General features: G+C 45.7%; 1 protein-coding gene across 2 annotated transcripts in view; it reads left to right on the plus strand.

Annotated features, from left to right (window-relative positions):
- The window catches only part of LOC146839641 (uncharacterized), a 712,826-nt gene that overhangs the window by 267,614 nt on the left and 423,358 nt on the right, over positions 1-21,854 (plus strand). For both annotated transcript variants that reach the window (XM_085650377.1, XM_085650376.1), the window contains exon 4: positions 15,055-15,153. In XM_085650377.1, coding sequence (XP_085506503.1) covers positions 15,055-15,153 — 99 coding nt within the window. The remainder of the gene's footprint in view (positions 1-15,054; positions 15,154-21,854) is intronic.

Consider the following 21,854-nt stretch of genomic DNA (forward strand, 5'->3'; position numbering starts at 1 on the left):
ATTTCCGCTTCAAAGAAACAGTAAAGGCATGATGATAATCCCACATTTCAGCTCATATAGATCACAAGTATTTACCCAGCGAGGCTCAGAACACTCATTAGATATCAGCAGCCCCCACACAATTCGACACCTCCACCTCGTAAAGTAAGCCATAAAGTAGGAAACAGAGTCAGGTGTGAAGGAGATTAGTCCGGGTTCGTGTGGGAAGAACGACTTTATGATGTGTCAAGCCCTGATGCTAATCCCATTTGGCCGCAGTAAAAGGGACCGGCCGGACATGAATGACCTCGGGCATTGGAGTCAGTTTGCACAGGTCACAAAGAAGTCACCAGAAGGTGTACGTGTCCTTTAGGCCTAAGCATGGCCTTAGTGCACGGCCTATGTGAGGGCAACAAAAAGAATGGCTGCCGCTCTAAAATGGAACCTGAGGGTACTATACATAGTATCGTATACACGGTGAATTCATCGGTGAAACATGACGAAAACACTTATGCATACCGCGTTACTCATTTGCGGTTCGCTGATACTAAAATCGGCATGGTGGGACCCTGCCACCGACATGGTTCCGAAATTTACAGTACCACAGACTCACAAACTTAGCCATGATATCCACCTTCCATAGGATATCATGGCTAAGTCAGTCCTGAAGCAGGCGTAAGGAAAGTAGCGATAACAGGGGTTATCGCTACTTTTCCTGACGCTACGCTTCATAGCGTGGGGCTTGATGATAGGAGGAATGTCGCTTAGCGACATTTCTCCTGTCATGTCAGGTCAGGAACGCCCACTTTGCATCTCATTAGAGATGCAAAGCTGGGCGTTAAGATTTCATACGCTAAAGCAAGGTTTCACGCGTTAGCGTGAACTTGCTAATTAGGCGATAAAATTATCACAGTTTTTCGGCCCAAAACGGCCGCTAAAGCAGTGATAATTTTCTACCGCCTCGTTGTTGATATGCCCCTGTGTTTCTTAGGGAGAAGGGGGGAGGGGTAAGTTGCACCAGCCTTAACATTTTCAACTTCTATGTAGTTTTCTTTCATACGGGAGTGAGGATAATGATTTTTATGGTCTACCAAGTAACTCCCCCCTGGAATGGATGATCACCTCTTGAGATCCGACAACCTTTTCACTGGCTCTCATAGCTGCATCTACCAGACCTGACCATGCCCTCCTCCCTGTGCCATTTCAGAAGAAACCAATATAAAAAGTGCTTTGTAATTAGTATTCTAACATGGTATCCTCTCACTTAGATTAAAATAATAATAATATTAATAATAATAGTAATAATTATAACAATAATAAAAATTATAATAATGACAACACTAATGTTAACAACCACAATAATGATAATTATAAATGGTGATAATGATGATATTAACACTAATAATAATAACAATAATAATAATAGTAAATAGTAATAATAATAATAACAATAATAATAATAATATTGGTAATAATGTTAATAATAATATTAGTAATAATAATAGTAATAGTATACTAATAATGATAATGATGATAATAATATTAATATTAATAATAATAATAATAATAATGATAAGCTAAAAGTGGATTAGCTTTAGCCTTCTGCACAAACTTCTCACCTGCTATAAATCAAGTGTTTACATTTATTCCTAAACATACCTGCTCATATTATTGCGCTTTGTTGTGCCATCAATTTCATCACAGTTTTGCATCTAATGAATAGGAGTGAGGTTGAAAACACCGGTCATGTTGCTTGGTCCTTTGTCGACACCATCTGTGTAGGTGGATAGCCCTGGCAAAGCTTCGACTTCCTGTGGAACGTGGAGGCCTGGGGGCACCCAACTTTGAACATTACTACCTGGCAGCCAAACTTCAATGGTTGGCCTGTTGGCTGGTGGGCCGCCGTATAGAAGACCGAAGTCCATCGATCTGTCTTTGACCAGGGACACCCTCCTTCCCCATTGCACAGTAAGACTCGCTTCCCCTAAAACTTACCGCCTCTTCCACGAGTGGCCCCCACATGCTTATCAGGGGTACTGCACCTCACATGACACATATCCTTGTGCGCCCCTGTGATCCCCTCGCTGGCTTTCCCGGTGTGGATGGGCCATCTTTCTAGTGGTCGGCTGAGGGTGTGGGAGGAGGCTGGCCTTAATACTGTGCGCAACCGCTATGGGGATGCCATTTACTGACATTTGAAGTATTGACCGAACAGCACCCATACCCCGAAGTCAAGCTCCTACTCTATGCTTCTCTTGGAAGGGTGATTGATGATACCCGGGCAGCACAGGGCATGGAACCAGTCACACATCAACTATTCCAAATGCTGCATAACATAGAACCCAGCTACAGATTCATTACATGGCTCACTAGGGCCATACTCACTCACAAACTAATGTTCCTACAGTCCCTAAGGGAGATATAGGAGACAGAATTCAACAGACCTCTCCATGACTGGGAGTAGGAGCGAGCCTTAGCTGACCCACAATGATTACCTTCAAAGAAAGTGTGGTTCCACCAGCTCAAAGTCTCTATACTCCCTTTCCCGTTACCAACCCAGTGTCCTCCACTACCATTCCCTACTCACATTGGGTCGAAGTGACACCAAATAGCACACTAACTCCTTAGGCGGTTGCATATAGGCATATAGATTACATTGCTTTGATGGCGAATGTACACCCTTGTTAATCGCTATGCTTGTATCACTGTGCATAAAAAGTCTATAAACAAATATGTTTAAAAAAAAGGGTTCAGATAATGTTGACTTATCCTCTGGAGGATAAAGGTCTGAGCTAGAATACTAAGATTCATACAGTGCCTACTAAGAATCAGTAACCAATGGGTTAATTCCTTGGGTAACAAACAGAACAGGAACACCTTTTCAAACAAGGGTTCTGACTTTCATATGTAGTTGCTGTGTTTAGTATAGGGTAGGCCTGGGCGGTAAATTCCGTTCCGTTCGCGGAATTTGCGGAATTTGGGTAATTTCGCGTTCCGCGGAGAACGCGAAATTGCCCAAAAATCTGCGTTCCGCGACTTCGCGAAATTTTTTGCTTGTTCGCGTTCTCAATATGCGTGTTCGCGAGATATTTCACCCCGAGAACGCAAACAGCGATCGCGAACAGGCAAAAAGTATCGCGAACAAGCAATTCCGCGTGTTTGCGGAATTTCTGCGTGTTCGCGGAGATTTTTTACCGTTTCGCGGAGATTTGCGTAACGCGATTACGCAAATTCCGCCCACCCCTAGATAGGGGTGGGCGGAATTTGCGTAATCGCGTTACACAAATCTCCGCGAAACGGTAAAAAATCTCCGCGAACATGCAGAAATTCCGCGAACACGCGGAATTGCTTGTTCGGGGTGCTTTTTTCCTGTTCACAGTTGCTGTTTGCGTGCTCGGGGAGAAATATCTCGCGAACACGCATTTTGAGAACGCGAACAAGGAAAAATTTCGCGAAGTCGCGGAAAGCAGAATTTTGGGCAATTTCGAGTTCTCCGCGGAACGCGAAATTACCGAAATTCTGCAAATTCCGCGAGCGGAACGGAATCTACCGCCCAGGCCTAGTTTAGTACCCTTTTAAACCATGGGTGTATCCTTCACTCTGACTCCTGCTAGTTTCAGCAGAATGTTACCAAGTCTCCATGCTGTAGATCAGTCTCTGGCCCTGCCAGTCTACACAATGGGGTTGTGGACTGTGCTAGCAATGAACAATTAAGCCCTTGAAGGGACCTTTCAATAAATCCACTTTACACATTCATAGGGCAAGGGCAATCCTTCAAGGTCCTCAGATGCACTGTTGTTGATACAAGGTCAAAGGACAAACCCTTAACCTCATTACATTATGTTTACATGCCATCATTACATTGTCAGCATCGCCTCATCAATTCTCTTTACTTCAAAATCATTTCCCTGTGACTATCATTTCAAGTAAAATTAGTTTAGGTAAGTAAGGTCAGTCAAAGAGTGAAAGTAATGAAAATAGATAACTAGTCAGATCAGTGCTGGTCTAAAAGATAGGTTTAGGAATTTTGCTGCGGTTAGTCATAGAAACTGGGTACATTTGGAGGCAAGGAAATATTTAGGATTATAGAAACATGCATTGGTTTGTGCAATAGGCATAAGGGTAATCAAAATGTTGACTTACAGTTCTGGTTAAGTAAAATGAAAAGCGAATGTTTAGGTTTAGAGTGATGGTAAAGATACAACATAGGATTATGCTAAAGGCTAGGGGACCTGGATGAGGTAAACATAAATGAGATGATTGGAAACTATAAGGATCATGGCCTGTAGCCAATAGAGGAGGCAGCAAAAAACTGAGCTCAGCCCGGCAGGGCCCCATTCGTTGCCATCCTGGTTAACCAAACTGACCCAGGGGGCTTAGACCCATGGCCAAGAAGACCTTGGGTTCTGGGGGGCCTGTCCTAGAGGAGGACAACCACAATAGGAGGACGTTGACGGCTCCGCTGAGCTGCAATGTAGCTGCAAGGCAGCGGTATCAAGATAGCCACAGCGTAAAGCGTTGGGCTAATGACTGGCCTCCCTTGAGAGCTGTCCTGCCAGACCCCTGGGGCCGCACTAGTGAGTGAGGCGATTGACTGCAGGCCTGCATTGAGGGCCCCGGGGACTTTAGGAATGCTGACGACCCCCGGCTCTGCTGCTGAGACCTCGAGGGAGGGGGAGCCAGCAATGGCTGGCCGATTGTGTGGCACTGCCAGGACCCCACGGGAGCATATCCGGTGTAGCAAAAGAGTAGAGGGTGATGCAATGGCTGACTCCGCCTCCACAGGCAATACATTTTCCCCTATGAGCACTGACAGGATGTGGTGCGGCCTACCTGTGGCACCTGCTGAACCATTTGACTGGTGGCGGCGGGGCCCCGGGCTGCAGTCAGCAATAGGGCCACCGTGAAGAGGTTGGTGCTACGAGGGGCAATGCCAGGCAGTAGGACAGTTGGGGGTGCTGCAGAGTGGATCAATGTGAGGGGAGCTCACTCCCGGCTGAGTGTGGCTGGGCAGAGAACCTTGAAGAGAAGACAAGAAGGCCTGTGCATGCCCATCCAGTTATTGGCCCATGGGACTGGCAGGTGGGGAACAGGCCTGCAGGCTGATCAAGTGAATACATGTAGCAGAGGAGGACCCACACCACAGAGGAACCGCAGCAGAATCTTCCATAGGGATGAGATGACCACTTAGCTAGTCTTGCCTGAGAGTGTGCGGTGTACCGGAGAGCCTTGCAACCCTTGGATCAACGGAGTGCAGACCAGTGGGGCTCGTAGATGCCGACTGCCCAATACCAGATGCAGATATCAGAGAAACCATACTGGACATAGATTCAGGCTGTTGGTCTGACATTAAACATTCAGCGCCCCCAGGGGGGCATGGCGATTGTGATTCCCGGCAGCAAGTGGGTGCGCAGAAATTCCATCCCAGCTAAGGGTTCCAACGGTGATAACTGAAGGTACCTGGTATGGTGGAGCCTCTAGCAGGCATAGTGGGAACAGAGACCAGGAAGGACATGCCTGTGGGGTGGAGGCTCCCCCCTCCCGCTGATTTGGTACTGCCAGTATGGGGCCACATGCTGGAGGGGCGACCGCTGAAGCCTGCAATGTGATGGCCCATTCGAGCCTCAACATCTGCAGCCCATAGGAGGACACTATGCCAGAGAGATTGGGTGTGGATTGAAGAGGAACGAAACAACTGCCGGACCCCCCCGAAGCCATCGTGGAGACATTGGGCACAGAAGCACACCCTGAGACTCTGGTTGCCATTGAGTTGTCAGTGTGCTCTGCCAAACATTGGACCACCACAACCCCCGACCTTCTCATAGACATCGCAGTGCAGTGCAGAGAAGGGGCAGATTGACTCTGGACTGCCTGATAGATCAAACACCGGGACCAGCACTCTTCATTGAGAAACGCAGAGGTGGGGGTTCCGGGTCCCTGCTGTAGGCATTCCCAAAATAGTGTAAAATTGAAATTGAGATGGGGACTCCTGAGGAGTGGATCATGCTGAACCCCGTACAATGAAGGACACACAAGATTGGTAGCCAATGCCCCTTGAAGACCCAACCTTGCAGGACATCCTCCAAGCCATAACTGCCTCCTTCGAGGTACTGGAAACCCAAAATCAATGCCTTATGATCAGACTTATAACTTCTGAGGGATGACCACTGGAGAGTGGGTCAATGTGACTGAAATAGAGCTTGCTGGCATACCTCTGCCATGTAACCTGTAAACCAGAACCTTGCAACCATGGAAGACAAAATCCACACACTTGAGCTGTGAGCGGAGTATGCTGAAAATCGCTCCTGCCGCAATAACATACAAGTGGTAGACCTACCCGATAGGATCAAGAGGAACAATATGCTAATCTACTTAGAGTCCTGGCTCAAAGAAAAAGTGACACCGGAAGGGTTGTCCTCATTCTAAGCCCTTGAAATGGTCCACAGGATGCCTATGAGACCGCCTCTCCCTGGAGATCCCCTGAGGCCATTTATAGCCCAGATGCTGCACTGCAAAGACTATGACCTCCTACTGGCTCAGGCCAGGAGACAGGGTGACATTGCAGCAGAAACCAGCAAAGTCAGAATTTTCCCGGACTACTCCATAGAGCTGCAATAGCAACAATCCGCGTTCATGGAAGCAAAAAAGAATTGTAATACAACCTATAAACTTGTCTTTAAATTTGCAAGGAAAGGAGCCAGAAGATGAATTAAGGATAAGGTGCAACAACACCCTAAATTGACTACATTATTGACTTCGGAAAGCAAGCATTGGCAAAGTCAATTGGCACCAGCAAGCTGAGAGCTATTAGCGTTGTCAATGTTAATGTTCTTTAGCCATGTGTTATGGCATGGAGAGGATGCATGTGGTGTAGAGATGAAATATACATAACATAAATATGTGGCATGGTGTGGAGTTTAATTGTGTTGCATGGTGTGGACTTGCATAGAGTGGCATTGTGTGCTGTAGAGTGGTATGTAGTGGAATTAAATTATGTTGCATGATGTTGAATTATATTGTGCGGATAGAAATTATGTGGCGTGGAGTAGAATTATTCGGTTTTGAGTGGAATTGTGTGTTTTAGAATTGTGTGGCAATGCGAATAGGGAGCTGTCACCTATCTCTCACCCGAGACCACACCCCCTTTCAGATCCACCCCTCTTGCAGCGCAGCCCTGATGAAGTCCTTATAATGAGACGAAACGCATTGGCTATGCTTGAAGTCGATGTGTGAAAAATTAAAAGATCATGTGGATTCAACACTATCACTTACATTTTCCTCTTGCTCAGAGAAAATGTGAGCATTTTTTGGGCAAACTCCTAATCGTGGGAGTTAACATTGGAGATACCCGCTGGTAAAGTTAATTCTGGCCCTCCAGTATTTGCATTGCAAACTCCAGCCAACTCCTAAAGGGGAGCTTGAACTCAAATCTTGAGGCTACAATAAAAACAGACTTCTTACCATTATTATACATCAAAGGTGCGTGGTTTACATTGTAAAGGAATCATAGACACTGCCATTCATGTTCCAGAACAGATTAAACCTTGGAGCAAATCATGTATTTAGGCCTGGTTTTGCTAGCATTATGTGAAAGGTTCTTGCATGCACTCTTTCATGGGAGTGATTATAAAGCAATATAGGAGTCTACTGTGTTCTTTTACGCTTAGAAACAACTAAAATGATTGTACTTTTATTATCATTGTAAAGTCTTGAATTGTTCGGGCTGCAATTTACCACTTTTTTCACATCTGTGTGAAGGATCAGCCTATATGTACTGTTTGTATCTATAATTGTGGTTATGGCAATTTCGTATGTTATTGGGAATTCACATTGAGTTTTAATACATGCAATACAGGTTGCTTACCTACCTATACTTACCTGCGTATCCTTATCTTCTAAACATTCCCATATTTTAGCCACATAGAGGTCAATATTTTGGTCATAGATATTATGATATAGAAACCATCCATGTCATCACATAGTGGACTTCCTCACCTGCACTGAAAAGTGTTTGAAATAATGTATATCTCTCCTCTCCTGTAAATTGAAGCTTCAGTGTCTGATTACTTTATGGGCAAGAAAGAATTGTTCAGTCCCCAATCTGGAGGGCAAGGGTTGTAGGTGAGTCATGGACTTGGAAGAGCAGGGGTGGGTAGAATACTGTGGCATGTTAGGAGTACTCCAGGCCATCTCTTGGGCCATCTGCATTCAACAATCATTGACAAAGCCAAAAGACTGGTGGCCAGAATTAGATCTATTGGCTTTGCCAATGCTTGTCCATTTCTCTACCCACTATGGTTCAGTTGTTAGATGCAAACTGTAGAAAGCTTACATATGGGCAACTGTGCCAGGAGCTGCTAGTCTTACCCTGCGCCCTGAGGTGGAGTGTGGTAGACAGTGACACGCGAGCCCCTGGAAGGCTGAGCTGACTGATGCTGAGTGTGTTCAGACATGTCCATGTGCCAAGAGCAGCTTAACTGCGCTGCCTTCCTGATTTTCTCGAGCTGTGTTCTATGCTCACCAGGATTAAACAATTTTTATCTTGTTTACTCATTTTTACTTCAATGCTGCTCACTGAATTGTGCCACAATTTTTTTTAATTTTAGACTGCTTACTATCCCACGACGCACTTTACTCATTGCTGCTGCTCTCAAGGAAGGCTCTGTTCCAGAGGGAACTCGGGGCGGAGAGTTCAGCGGCCATTGCACTTCCTACAAAGTGGCACGCTGATGCGCCCCCACAACGGACGCCCGCAATGGGAGCACCGCTGGCGAGCCTAAGGCAAGCCCGTCTGCGCCCGTCCGCGCACGGACCGGGCTCAGGACCTGTTCCCCTGGTTCGCTGGGGTCAGATCTTATAACTTATACCAGGGACTTTCTTATGGGCTAAATCCAGTTGAAGGGAAGTCATGCTGCACTAGGATTCCGCTGAAAGCGACGCCTATGACTTATAATGTCATTTTGGATCGCTCAGTTGGCCGCCCCATAATAATGGAGGGAGTGTCAAAAAAGACTGTAAATTCTGCCCCACTTAAATGTTTACTTCTAAACACTAGGTCGCTGGTTAAACACAGAATGGAATTTGCTTTGCTGATAGAGAAACAAAACATCGAGCTAGCATTCATAGCGGAGACCTGGTCTGACAAAGCATCGGGCCCATCTAGTCAAAGCAACTCCCCCGGGCTTTCTTTGTTATACGCAAGACAGACCCAATAGGAGAGGGGGAGGATTGGCGGCCATTTTCCATAACACACTAGAACCCTGTTTCCTCACAGCCTCAAACTCTGCTTGCGAAGCTCTGCGCTCAGTGTACGCACCTCTAGCCATGATACATTTAAGGGAATCCTCCTTTATCGCCCCCCTGGCCCCAGAGCTGATTTCCTGAATGCCATTGGGACGCTACTAGAGGATGGTCTTTGCTCAAATTCTTTTACCGTTTTGGGGGATGTTTAATTTTTACCTCGAGGATGGTAAAGACCCCGACACTGCAACGTTGAGCCAAATGATGAGAAATGGGTACCTCAAACAGCTGGTAGAGGGTCCTACCCATGTAGCTTGACACACTCTTGATGGGATCTTTTCCAATGATCCCAATGTGACTTGCACAGAAGTGTTGCCGCTCCCTTGGACAGATCACTCTGCCATTTTATTTGAATTAGCACAGACAATGTATCCTCGAGGCAAATCTGAGCTCAAGGATAAGACAGCCATTAGGGTCTGAAAAGAGATTAATAGCTCAGAGCTAGGTGACCTACCAAAAGCCACGGCTCGCAACTTACCTGAGGGAGCTGATGATGCAACGGCAGCCTACACTGAATGGTTAGAGGCCGCTTGCAATAAACTTGTCCCGGTAAAATGGTGGACCCCTAAACGGGTCCATCCATCTGCCCCCTGGTACTCAGAAGAATTAAATATGCAACAACAGGCCTGTAAACGGTTAGAGCGACGCTGGAGGAGTGGCTACCATAAGATAGATAAAGAGGCTAACAAAGCAAGTCTCTCTCTATAAAAAACTACTCCTGGACACCAAAAAGAGGTTCTTTTCGGAACGGATTAATGTGGCTACATCCTCTGCCAAGGAACTCTTCAGGACCCTTGTTAAACTCACGACCCTCAATACGTCCAAAACACAAAGTAGTCCTGAACTTTGTGAAAATCTTGCTTCCTCTTTTCCGTAAAAGGTGGAAGTCATTTTTTCATTATTCACCCTTAATCAGGCTCACAACAGTAAAGTTTCCGCTGGTGTGGTGAACTCTGTGGCTAATGTAACATCGACACTAGACATTTTTTCTCCCCTAGAGATACAAGACTCGATCAAACTCTTAATGGCGATTCGATCTGGTTCACCGCTGGATCCTTGCCCTGCCTCTGTGATCAAACAAATCCCAGATACGGTAGGGGCAGCTTTCACTCCCTTGTTCAACACTATTCTCAAGTCAGGGCATTTTCCTAAAGAATGGAAGACAGCATCCGTTCTGTCTCTGCTTAAAAAACTAAACCTTGACCCCAAGGACCCGAACAACTAAAGACCTATTTCTTGCCTTCCACTACCAGCAAAAATTATTGAGAAAGCCTTGAATGTGCAACTCAGCCGGTTCTTGCAGTCCAATAATATACTGGATCCAACCCAATATGGATTCAGAGCTGAACACAGCACAGAGTTGGCTTTGATCAAATCTTCTGAGGAGGTTAGGGAGACCCTGGACCAAGGAGGTACCGCTATCCTGATCATGTTGGATCTCTTGGCGGCCTTCAACATGGTCCATCTTGGGGTGCTGATGGGCCGTTTATCAGAAAATGGGGTTCAAGGCACGGCCTGGAATCTCCTGAAGTCCTTTCCCACGGACAGAGTGCAAACAGTGGACCTGGACAAGGCTAGGTCCAAACCCTTCTCCCTTCCCTGTGGGGTGCCTCAGGGGTCTTCCCTGAGCCCTACACTTTTTAATATTTATGTATCCCTGTTTGGAGCCCTGATAAGGTCTTTCGGGTTCCAATTGTCATCATATGCGGACGATAGGCAAATTGTATTGTCCCTTCAGCGTGGCCATGAATCTGAAACCGGAATAAAATGCCACAACTGTATGAAAGCCATCACAGGATGGATGGCGTCCAACTGCCTGAGACTTAATTCCAAAAAAACTGAGGATATTTTTGGTAATAACATGGCTATCTGGACACTGGAATGATGGCCGAAAGAACTGGGAACGCTCCCAGAACCAGCTGAGAAGGTGAAGAACTTGGGGGTGATTATAGATAATAAACTCACTTTTGGACATCAGATAAGTGGGGTGGTCTATTTTTCCTTCTTTCTTCTCAGAACTCTGAGGAAAATAAAGTTTCTTCTTTCTGGTGACAGCCTGAGGACAGTGGTTACAGCCCTCATTATATCCCGCTTAGACTACTGTCATAGTCTCTACTTGAATATCCGAAAGAGACTTAGGAACAAACTTTAAGTAGTTCAAAATGCAGCAGCTAGGCTGCTGACTGGTATACCTAGGTTTGTCTCTGTCAAGAGGGAACTAAGACAGCTTCTTTGAAACATTGGGCCCAATTTAAAGCCCTCTGTACAGTCTTTAAGGTATTAAAAGGAGTAGGTCGTGACTACTTGAAACAACAGTTCAAGTGGTCCCCAGAAGAACCTTGCGCTCTCTGGCAGCAAAACAGGTGATAGTTCCCTTGATTAAAAAAACCTGCTGAGGTGGCAGGAGCTTTACTGCCACTGCCGCAGAAGCATGGAACAATCTACCACTCCACCTTAGAAATCAAACTGAGCTCCTCTCCTTTAGGTGAGGGCTGAAAACCTGGTTATTTACACATTTTAGTTGCTTTACTCCATGGGAACCACTAGGCAGTGCTCAGCACCAGGACAACTAAGGGTAACAGAAGCGCTCTATAAATGTTATTAACATAACATAACATATTTTTATTGAGCTCTGATGCAGCTGCCCTTCTCAGAGTGAAGCGTATGTGAGTGCACGTGTCCCTTGTCATGAAGGACCAGTACCTACCAGACTAAAATGAGGTTTATAGAGTTGATTAAAATGCATGTACAGGTGCAGTAAAACATCCCGGAAGATGAGGCTGTGTTTGAGAAGAAAACTATGTGATTTGGTAGATGGAACGGACCATCAATGTCAAGAAACTTCAATGCCAAGACAACATCGACACACATATGCCAGGAAGCGATAGCTTGAGATGCATTGTCCCCCTTGTTTTTTTTATCAATGCCTCATCCTAATCAATCTTTATGGAGTATGTGCTGCTCTGCGGATGGCAGAATTAAAGGAAATTCCTCCTGAAGAACTGCTTCAGTCTACTGACCTTTGGAGATGCATCAACCAGGTCGATCCTTTGTTGTGAAAGATTATAAATCATAACTTTTTTTGGGAAAGTTTATAGATTATACAGACAAGCAAGAGCTGCTGCCAACTAAATATGTGGTTACACACATTTACATTGCATTTTGTGTGTTTGGGCAGGTAAGGAGATGAATAATAAAGCCGATATGTGAAGGAAAATAAGCAACAGGGTTGGGGTGGATGGGAGGAGACCGAGCGAGTAAAAACATGAGCCCTCATGTGGATTGCTCAAAGTCAAAGAAAAATGTAGTTCCTAAAACCGAACCAGTGGAAGGACACAGGTACTGGGTTCATGCTCTGGGAGAGGGCCAAACACAGGAAGAGACATCACACATTCATGCTATGGACAAATGGGAACAAAGGATACTAGAGAGTTCTAATAGAGCTAGCAAATGGTAAGTCTGAAGCCCACTGAATTGAAAACAGCCCGGCTCTCCAAGTGAGTGCATGAGCTGTCCAGCCAAGACCTAATAATTGAACACAACTGTGTTACCACAGTGAGGAAATACTTTGACAACTGTATGAAGAGCATCTCAGCCTGGATGAGAGAAAACTGCCTCAAGCTCAACACAGACAAGATGGACGTCCTCATCTTCGGCAAACACACCGCCCTCTGGAACGACTCCTGGTGGCCTCCATATCTTGGTCCCACCCCCATGCCAAAAGACCACACCCGTAACTGCAGCATAATGCTCGACAGCAAGCTATCCAGAAAGTACCAAGTCAACGCCATCTCCTTAGCCTTACAAGATCTTCAAGTGGCTACCCATCAGACTAGTGAGATGGTTAGGCAGGCCTCACCACCACCCAACTTGACTACGGCAATGTGCTGTGTGCAGGCACAGTCTCCAACCTCATGCAAAGACGTCAATCGATCTAGAATACGGCAGCAAGACTGATCTTCAATCTGCCCAAGAGAACCCACATCACCCAGAACCTGAAGGGCCTCCACTGGCTTTCAGTTCAGAAGAGATACCACTTCCAGCTCCTTACCCATGCCTATAAAGTCCTCCATGACCAAGGACCCACCTATATGAACCACGGTCACACTTGTACCGACCACCTAGGAACCTCTGCTCCACACACCTCGCCCTCACAGATATCCCTAACATATGCCGCAACCGCACCAGAGATAGTTTTTTCTCCCAACTAGCTGCCAAAGCCTGGAACACCCTTCCCTCCCCCTCGACACTGCATCCTCGCTCATCGACTTCAGGAAGGGCTTTTCGACTGAGACCGGCAGCAAACACATGGATATCCTAGCGAATGACAAGTGAATTAATTGATTGACAGCTGTCTTGTGCTGAAAGGAACTTGATTTTGTTTTACAAATACAGCTATTTAACAGGGCAGACAGAAGCCTCATATGGTAGGAGCCTTCTTAATTTGATGCAGATCTCTCCCAGTACAAAGGTGAGCAGAGATGAACACCACACTGATGTGACTGTAAATAGCCATACAAGAAATGAGTGAAATCCACTGTAGTTTGAGGGCGAATGAATATTGTGTACACTCTTTTTCAATGTTTAAGTAACACTGTAGCATTGCAGCTGCCTGAAATTTTAGTGCTTGTTTGGGTCTTTATTTATTCTTCTTTCCATCACAAATATTATTAATAAATTGCATGGGCCAAATGAAAGACTTGTAAATTGAAAAACAGCATATTGTTTTTTAATTTCCAATTTTTCTTCTAAGCATATTACATCATGTATTTTTCTTTCTCTCTTTGTAGCATATGCTTGAAGTAAAAAACTAAAAAATATACAAACTTGTTAAGGCTAGACCTTTGGCCTTTGCCAATGCTTGCTAACCTTCCACTTCTCATTCTTTTTGTTATGAATCGAGGCTTGTTCTACAAATCAATATCTGAACGCTTCTGTGGCAGACAGACTGGGTTCTCAGCACAGCTTACAGAGTCGGGCCAAAAGACTGTTTCAAAGTTCATTGGTTTCGGTCATCTTTTGACACATTTCACAAAGTGTAATTAGCGATTGTGCATTCATTGCAGAACAAGAATTTGGGCCTAGTCACAAAGCCATAAATCTGCTTACTTGATAAGACACCCACAATGGTCTCAATGCGGACTCAACGTGGAGCTAGCGGGTACGTGTCCAGATGTTCGACATGGGGATCACATGATCACTGTCTGTAGTGTGTGTGCTGTTTTCTGATTGGCGGAGTGGTCCTAACTTAGTGTGGCATCAGACTTTATGGTGTTTTGAGAACGCGTGCTTTTCCGGCCAAAAGTGTTTTATTGGGGGCCAATCTCCTGAGACCATTGTGGTGTCGCTGCCTTTCTGTGGGATTGATCTGCGTTTTCCTGTTCACGCGTTTGTCTGCCGGTTATGGGTTGCCCCACCTTTGATCTGTCAATCAGTTGCTTCAGACCTAGGTCACAGGACCTGCCTGACCACGTATTTCTGACTCGTATTGAGGGGGAGGTCATATCGGTAAATTCAACAACACTGATGCGAGTTCATTATTATAAGCACATATATTATGATGTATATCGACATCGTATTTATCACTAATAATATATACTTGAATCATCAAATAGATTACTGGATCAGAGGTTAAAGCAGGCAACTAGGCAGAATGAGCTAAACAGATAGGCTATGATAATAGCCATTTAGGATCTTGTGAAATAGCTTCTTGAGTTGATTTATTGGATGCTATACCATTGTTTCATTTTAATATGTTTGTTGTTTCTTCCTTAGTGGTATCCTGCAACACAAGAACTTGTATTCACGGTTCCTGCTCTTCACAAGACAAGTGCATCTGTGACTATGGTTACAAAGGACCAGACTGTAATGAAGGTGAGACAGAATTGTGGATTGAAAGTATTGACAAGGATCATAATCAATCCCGGCAGGTCAAGTTTCCAACCATTTTTAATTATCTATCTAACTCCCATGATATGGTAATTATTTATTTACCTAAAAAAATAATTACCTAATTACCATGATATGCATATACAATCTGTTCCCTGTTATTTGTTTTCCCCCAAAACACCATATTTGAGACAAATCTGTAAAATAAAATTAAACTATCAGACCTTCACAAGATTTCCCAAGAATACAGGTTATCAGTCTAAACCAACATTTCAATCTCCATTTTTAACAAGGGGAACAGTATCTGCATCAGAGGACAAACTTGAAAAATGTGACCACCCACTTCATGGCTCTTGTTAGATCCTTTAAGGATCTCTCCTTTTCTCCTCTTACTCTTATCCTCACTCCTCTCACTACTCTCTTTTTTCTGCTAAGACAAATAATTTTTTGTTCAACTTATCATAACTCATCTTTTTTTCCCAATTTGCTTTACCTGACACACATCATAACCAAGTAGTCCTTGCATCCTAAAGTGATTATATACAATGTTGGATTCCCTCTCACTAGGTTAGGAGCCAGCCTGGCTAGTGAGGGACTTGGGGACAAGGGCTTTTGGTTTTCTGCTTATATTAACTCGAGCAAGTCTCACTTCTGTCCCTTTTGACTTAAATAAGTTCTTGGGTCCACACCAATTTTCCTTCCTCGGCTCAGAAGATCAAATGCCCCACACCCATTCCACCCTGTCACCAGGCCTAAGCCTTTTTTCTGCTCTGGGAACAGATTTCACACCTCCTTAAGGTCAATAACTTGGCTTAAAGTTGTTAGAGAGTTAACCCCTTCCCCGCTTATGACGGAGCCGCTCGTCATGAGCCACGGTTGCCGTGTGCTCATGACAGAACGGTTCCGTCATGTCACGGCCGTTGGCAGCCGCTCCGCCTACGCGGCGCTGTTTCCCCGCCTGTGCGGGGGGACAACGCAAATGGGCGGAGTCATGACGGAACCGTTCCGTCATGAGCACAGCTCAACCGTGGCTCATGACGGAGCGGCTCCGTCATGAGCACAGCGCCACCGCGCTGCCCCCCCGCACCCCCCAGCGCCGCGGCGGAATTCCCGCCGCGGCGAAAGGGTTAATGTAAATTATCCCCTAGAACATAGAGTCAGAGAAAGTACGACATTCTAAAAGTTACATTTCTTAAATACTTAATAATAATCTGATGTTACCATGAATTGGGCTTTTGTATTGTATTGTATTGTATTGTAGTTAAATGTATAACGGCGCACAGCTACCCACCATGGGGTCTCCCGGCGCCAGAGATGGTAAAGGCCAAAACTGAGATAGCTGTTTATTGAGGGAAGAGCCAGGTTTTCAGATCCCTACGGAACTGTGTAAAAGTGGGTTCCAATTTTAAAGAAACAGGAAGAGAGTTCCAGAGCCTAGGAGCGAGGTGGGAGAAGGAGCGACCGCCCATTCTAACCAATCTAAATCTAGGGATCACATAGTTACCCTCAAATGCTGATCTAAGGGACCGAGAAGGAACATAACGGTAAACAAGTGATCGCAGATATAGAGGAGCCAGGCCTTGTTTGATTTTAAACATAAAGCAGAGAGCCTTGAATTTAATACGGCTCTCTATACACAGCCAATGTAAGTCCCGCAGACAGGGAGAGATGGAAGATCTCCTAGGGACATTACATAGGAGCCGGGCGGCAGAATTTTGCACCAACTGGAGCTTCTTTCGTACCTCCTGGCTACTACCCAGATAAAGTATATTACCATAGTCAAGGCGGGAGGTGACAAGTGCCTGGACCACGGTACGTCTAGATGAAGTGGGAAGCAGCCAGAGGATTTTCCGAAGCCACCTTAAGATGGTAAAACAGGTGGCTGCAATGCTGACCGCTTGTTGACGCATGGATAGAGAATCGTCCAGCAAGAAGCCCAGATTGCGCACATGCGTAACCGGTTGGGGTAGCGGGCCCATTGCCAAGGGCCAGTGATTCGGGCCCCAGAGCTGTTTGTCCTTGCCCAGTATAACTACCTCTGTTTTATCACCGTTAAGTTTTAGTAAATTCGCCTGCATCCATTCTGCCACGCGACCAAGTCCCTCCTGTAAAGTAGAAAAGGAACACTCCTTGTTTGAGGATAAAGAAAAAATTATCTGCGTGTCGTCCGCATAAGAATAGAAGGATAGTCCAGCATCCTCCACAATAGAGGCCAGGGGTCGCACGTAGATGTTAAAAAGCATAGGGCTTAGCGTGGACCCCTGGGGAACCCCATAAGCAGATGCGCGAATAGAGGAGGAGCAACTAGATGAACAGACCTGAAATGAGCGCTGACACAAAAACGAGGCTAGCCAGGTTAGAGCGGACCCGGTCACCCCTCCATTTTTTAGTGCGGTGAGAAGAATAGAATGAGACACCGTATCAAATGCGGCGCTCAAATCAAGCAGGATCAGCGCCATGGTTTCGCCTTGATCCAAACGAGCACGTAGAGTCTCTGTAACCCCCAATAGGGCAGTTTCCGTAGAGAAATGAGTGCGGAAACCTGACTGAGAGGAATGGAGATAGCCTACTGCCTCCACATGGGCAGTCAGATGGGTGTTTACATGTTTCTCAAGGATTTTTGAGAACACGGGTAGCAAAGAGATAGGACGGAGATTAGCAAAGATTTTAGGATCCGCCCCAGGTTTTTTCAGAAGAGGGATAACCATAGCCCTCTTCCATATAGATTCCCGAAGAGAGGCATTAAGCAATTCTTGGACAACCAAGAGGGGAGCAGGTGCGAGCTGACTAAGAATGGCAGCAGGCATAGGATCTAGAGGGGAACCAGATTTCACCTTAGAAAGGCAGAGGCGGAAGGACTCTCGATCCAATAGAGGCCAGTCAGAGATCACTTCCTTGGGAGAAAAAGACTCACCATAAATAAAGGGAGAAAGCTCACCCCTGGGCAACGGCAAGCCAGCTGCCAGGGAATTATGGATAGTTTCGACTTTGGTGGTAAAAAAGTCAGCGATCTCATTACATTGAACTTCCTCGAATGTCGGAGGAGCCGGGGAGGTGTCAGCCCCTGCCAGCTTCTTTATCATAGAAAAAAGAGCCTTCAGGCGATTACTGGCCTTAGAAATAGAATCAGAAATAAAAATCCCTTTCGTTTTCCTACAGGCCAGGTGATAGTGTTTTAGAGCTAACCTATAAGTTAATTTACTATCTGATGAATAGGTTTTCCTCCAGCACCTTTCCAGATGTTAACACTTAGACTTCATTGTTTTAACGTCCTGCGTGAACCAAGGAGCAGGGGGCAGGTGCACAAGGGGACGCCTAGTGCATAAAGGAAGATGGTGATCAATAGTAGATGACTTTTGTAGCCAATTACCTTCAAAAGTGACAGATTAATGTTTATAATCTTGAATTTGGCAATTTCTATGATACAGCTACAGACCTGCCAGTGAAAAATATTTTAGGGCCTAGTCGCTGGAGGAAAATGCTCATTTTAATTTTACACATGTTCCACTATTAGGCATCCTACTTTGTCTTTTTGCCAACAAGGTGCACGTAGGGGTGACCTATTATTATTATTTAAAAGCAGCCCTTCTGCCTGTGCAAAAGGTTTATTCTGACTGGTGTAATAGTAATTTATTTTTTAGGTTGTTGCACTCATACTACACAAGGTAAGCCTAAAGCTGTGTTTCCTGGGCGCACTCCAACATGGACAATAGGTGCTACCGTCCGCTTGTGTCATTCAACTTCCAGCCCTGGGTGTATTTCCTATACCAACTTCAAATGGAAGCAAAAGCAGTTTACTCCTTTTCTTTTTATATGGTTTTAGTGAACAAAATGTATAATAAACCAAAAGTATGTGGATACATCAACAGATCATATTTCTTTTTTTTTTTTTTTATTGTATTTTTGACTGTGAACACTCAGTGACATACATTGCTTCTCACCTACAACCCTGAGACCGGCTAACAGTTTCGCAAGGTATTCCGCAGCAAATCTTATCCCACATCCCTGAGGCCGGGCATCAATGCGCGCCGAGCACACCCCGCAAAAAGTACAACCAATATTTCAGCACTGTACAGCAGTTCGATAGCAACTTTCCCCCCTGTGAATCACAGTTTTCTTATTTAACGTAACTGTAAGAACAGAAGAAATTAAAAAAAAGGAAACAAAGTGAGCCCCCCCGCAGCAATACGACCACATGGCGTCGTCTATGGGACTGTCTAGGTCTCTTTGCCATGCCAATCTGGCCTTAGTGTATTGGTGGGATCTCTGTGACATTGCTATACTATATAACTTGGATATCAGCTTGCGGGGACTTTTTTGCTTAATGAGATAAGTTAACTCCAAAAACTCAGGAGGCTCAGCCATATCATCCCCTAGGTGCTTCCTCCACGCTCCCCTCACCCTGTGGAATTGGAAGCGTTGCAGCTGGGTAGGGGCCTCGGCCGCAGCTGCAACCTCGTCCCAGGTCTTAGCTGTGCCCCCGTCGAACAGCTCACCCATCATGTGAATACCTAATTTCCGCAGTGCCCGTACCACTCCTGTGTCCCTGCAAGGAGGCAGCCACACCCCCCAATCTATGGGCATTATCGGTGAGTATAACAATGCTCCCGCCGTTTGTTGCAAAATGCAGTGCCAGGCGTGCCTGGTTGAATTGAGGAAGTCAAGAAAACCCCCCCTCCGGTCTGCCGGTTTGCAAATTATCGCTGGGAGGGGTAGTGGGTCAGCAAACAACCTCTCGAGCCTAAGATATGGGACCGACTTCTCACCGTGTATCCAGCTGTGCCCTTGTGTGCCCTGTGCCACTCTGTAGTACAGCTCCAAGTCTGGGGCACCCAGACCCCCCCAAACAGTAAGGCAACGTCAGCACTCTCCAGCTAACCCGCGCCTGTCCACCAGCCCATGCAAGTCGGAGCATGGACTTATTAAGCCTAACAAAAAAGGAGCGCGGGAGAACTATCGGGATGTTGGTAAATAAAAATAGAAATCGGGGTAATATTACCATTTTCATGATTGAAATCCTACCGATTAATGACAGAGGTAATCCAATCCAAGTCTCTACCTCGTCTTCCAGCTTGGCAATGGCCTTACCATAGTTCTCCCTTATTACTACTTCAGAGTCCACGTGAAGCCGTATCCCTAGGTACCGTACTGGATCATCAGACCATTGGAGCGGGTATTCCATGTCGAATCTAGCCGTGGCCGGGGTTAACGGGAAAGCAATAGACTTAGTCCAATTAACTCTCAAGGCAGACAGTGCCCCAAAATGCACCACCTCCCGTAGCACCGGGGACAGATTATTCTCTGGATCCCTGACATACAGCAGAGTATCATCTGCATACATCGAGACCAGTATCTTATAAGAGGGGAAACTCACCCCTCTCAGGATATGATATTCCCGGAGAGCACATGCAAAGGGTTCGGCAATCAGGGCGAATAGGATAGGCGACAGGGGACACCCCTGCCGCGTCCCTCTGGTAATCGGCATCGCTTCCGTAATCCGATCTCCTAGTCGTATTCTTGCAGTAGGCCTCTTATAGAGCACCCCCATCATCTGCAAAAAGACTGGACCCAGCCCCATTCTAGTCAATACCTGACTCATAAAGGCCCATTCAACAGAATCAAACGCATTCTCCATATCTAGAAAGACCGCCAGTGCCTTAGAGTCCCGTCGAACATGTTGCATCGTGCCAAACACCATTCGTAAGTTATAAGTGAGGTTTTTTGCCCGGCACAAACCCCGCCTGTTCCGGGGCTACCAGTTCCGGAGCCAGCAACGCCAGGCGCGAGGCCAAGACCTTTGCGAATAGCTTAGCATCCACATTGAGCAAGGATAATGGTCTATAAGAGCTGCACTCCTCTGGAGACTTTCCTGGTTTCGGAATAGCTACTAGGATGGCCTCACACATGGATTGTGGCATCTCGCCCTTGACGCACATGTCATCAAACAGCGTGGAGATATGCGGAAGCAACAGGTCTATGAAGGTTTTGTAAAACGCCACTGTGAGGGCGTCCGTCCCCGGTGCACTGTTCGACTTCATGCCAGACAGAGCCTCTAAGATTTCATCTTTTTCTATGGGGAGGGCAAGGAATTCTCTGTGTGAGTTCGTCAGGAATGGCAACTTAATATGTTCTAGATAGTCTCGTATATTCTCATCCATATCCGTCTGTCGCGAGGAGTAAAGGGTTGCATAATACGATCTAAATCGTCCTGCTATATCTACTTCGTCTGTGATCAATGCCCCCTCCTCCGATCTGATCTTAGTAATGTTGGCTTTCAACAGATCATATTTCATCACAAAATGTGTCATAAAAGCAGCAGTAAGAATCCAGATTTCATAATACCAAGAGCAAACCTAGATAAACCAATTTCCCAATAAAACAGTCAGCCCCTTCAACCTACCCTGAAGCTTCTTCCATAAACTGCATCCACATTTTGGCAAATTTCTAGGTCCCCCCACAACGCAAAGCATAGAGTTGCTCCTTATTTCTGACTTGTTTCATTTTTATCACCTTGTCCCCTTTTGTGAGGATCAACTGTTTTCACCACCTTTGGAGTAATAAAGATCTATCCACAGCCATTGCGATATATAATAGTTTTATAAATTTGGCACTTTACTCCTGTCTAGCAGCAATAAAGTGCACAGAGTTCAAAGTCCAGGAAAAATAGGGCGCAGAAGAAGGCGGAC

Source organism: Triturus cristatus, chromosome 4_1 (genome assembly GCF_964204655.1).
Source record: "Triturus cristatus chromosome 4_1, aTriCri1.1, whole genome shotgun sequence".
Lineage (NCBI taxonomy): Eukaryota > Metazoa > Chordata > Amphibia > Caudata > Salamandridae > Triturus > Triturus cristatus.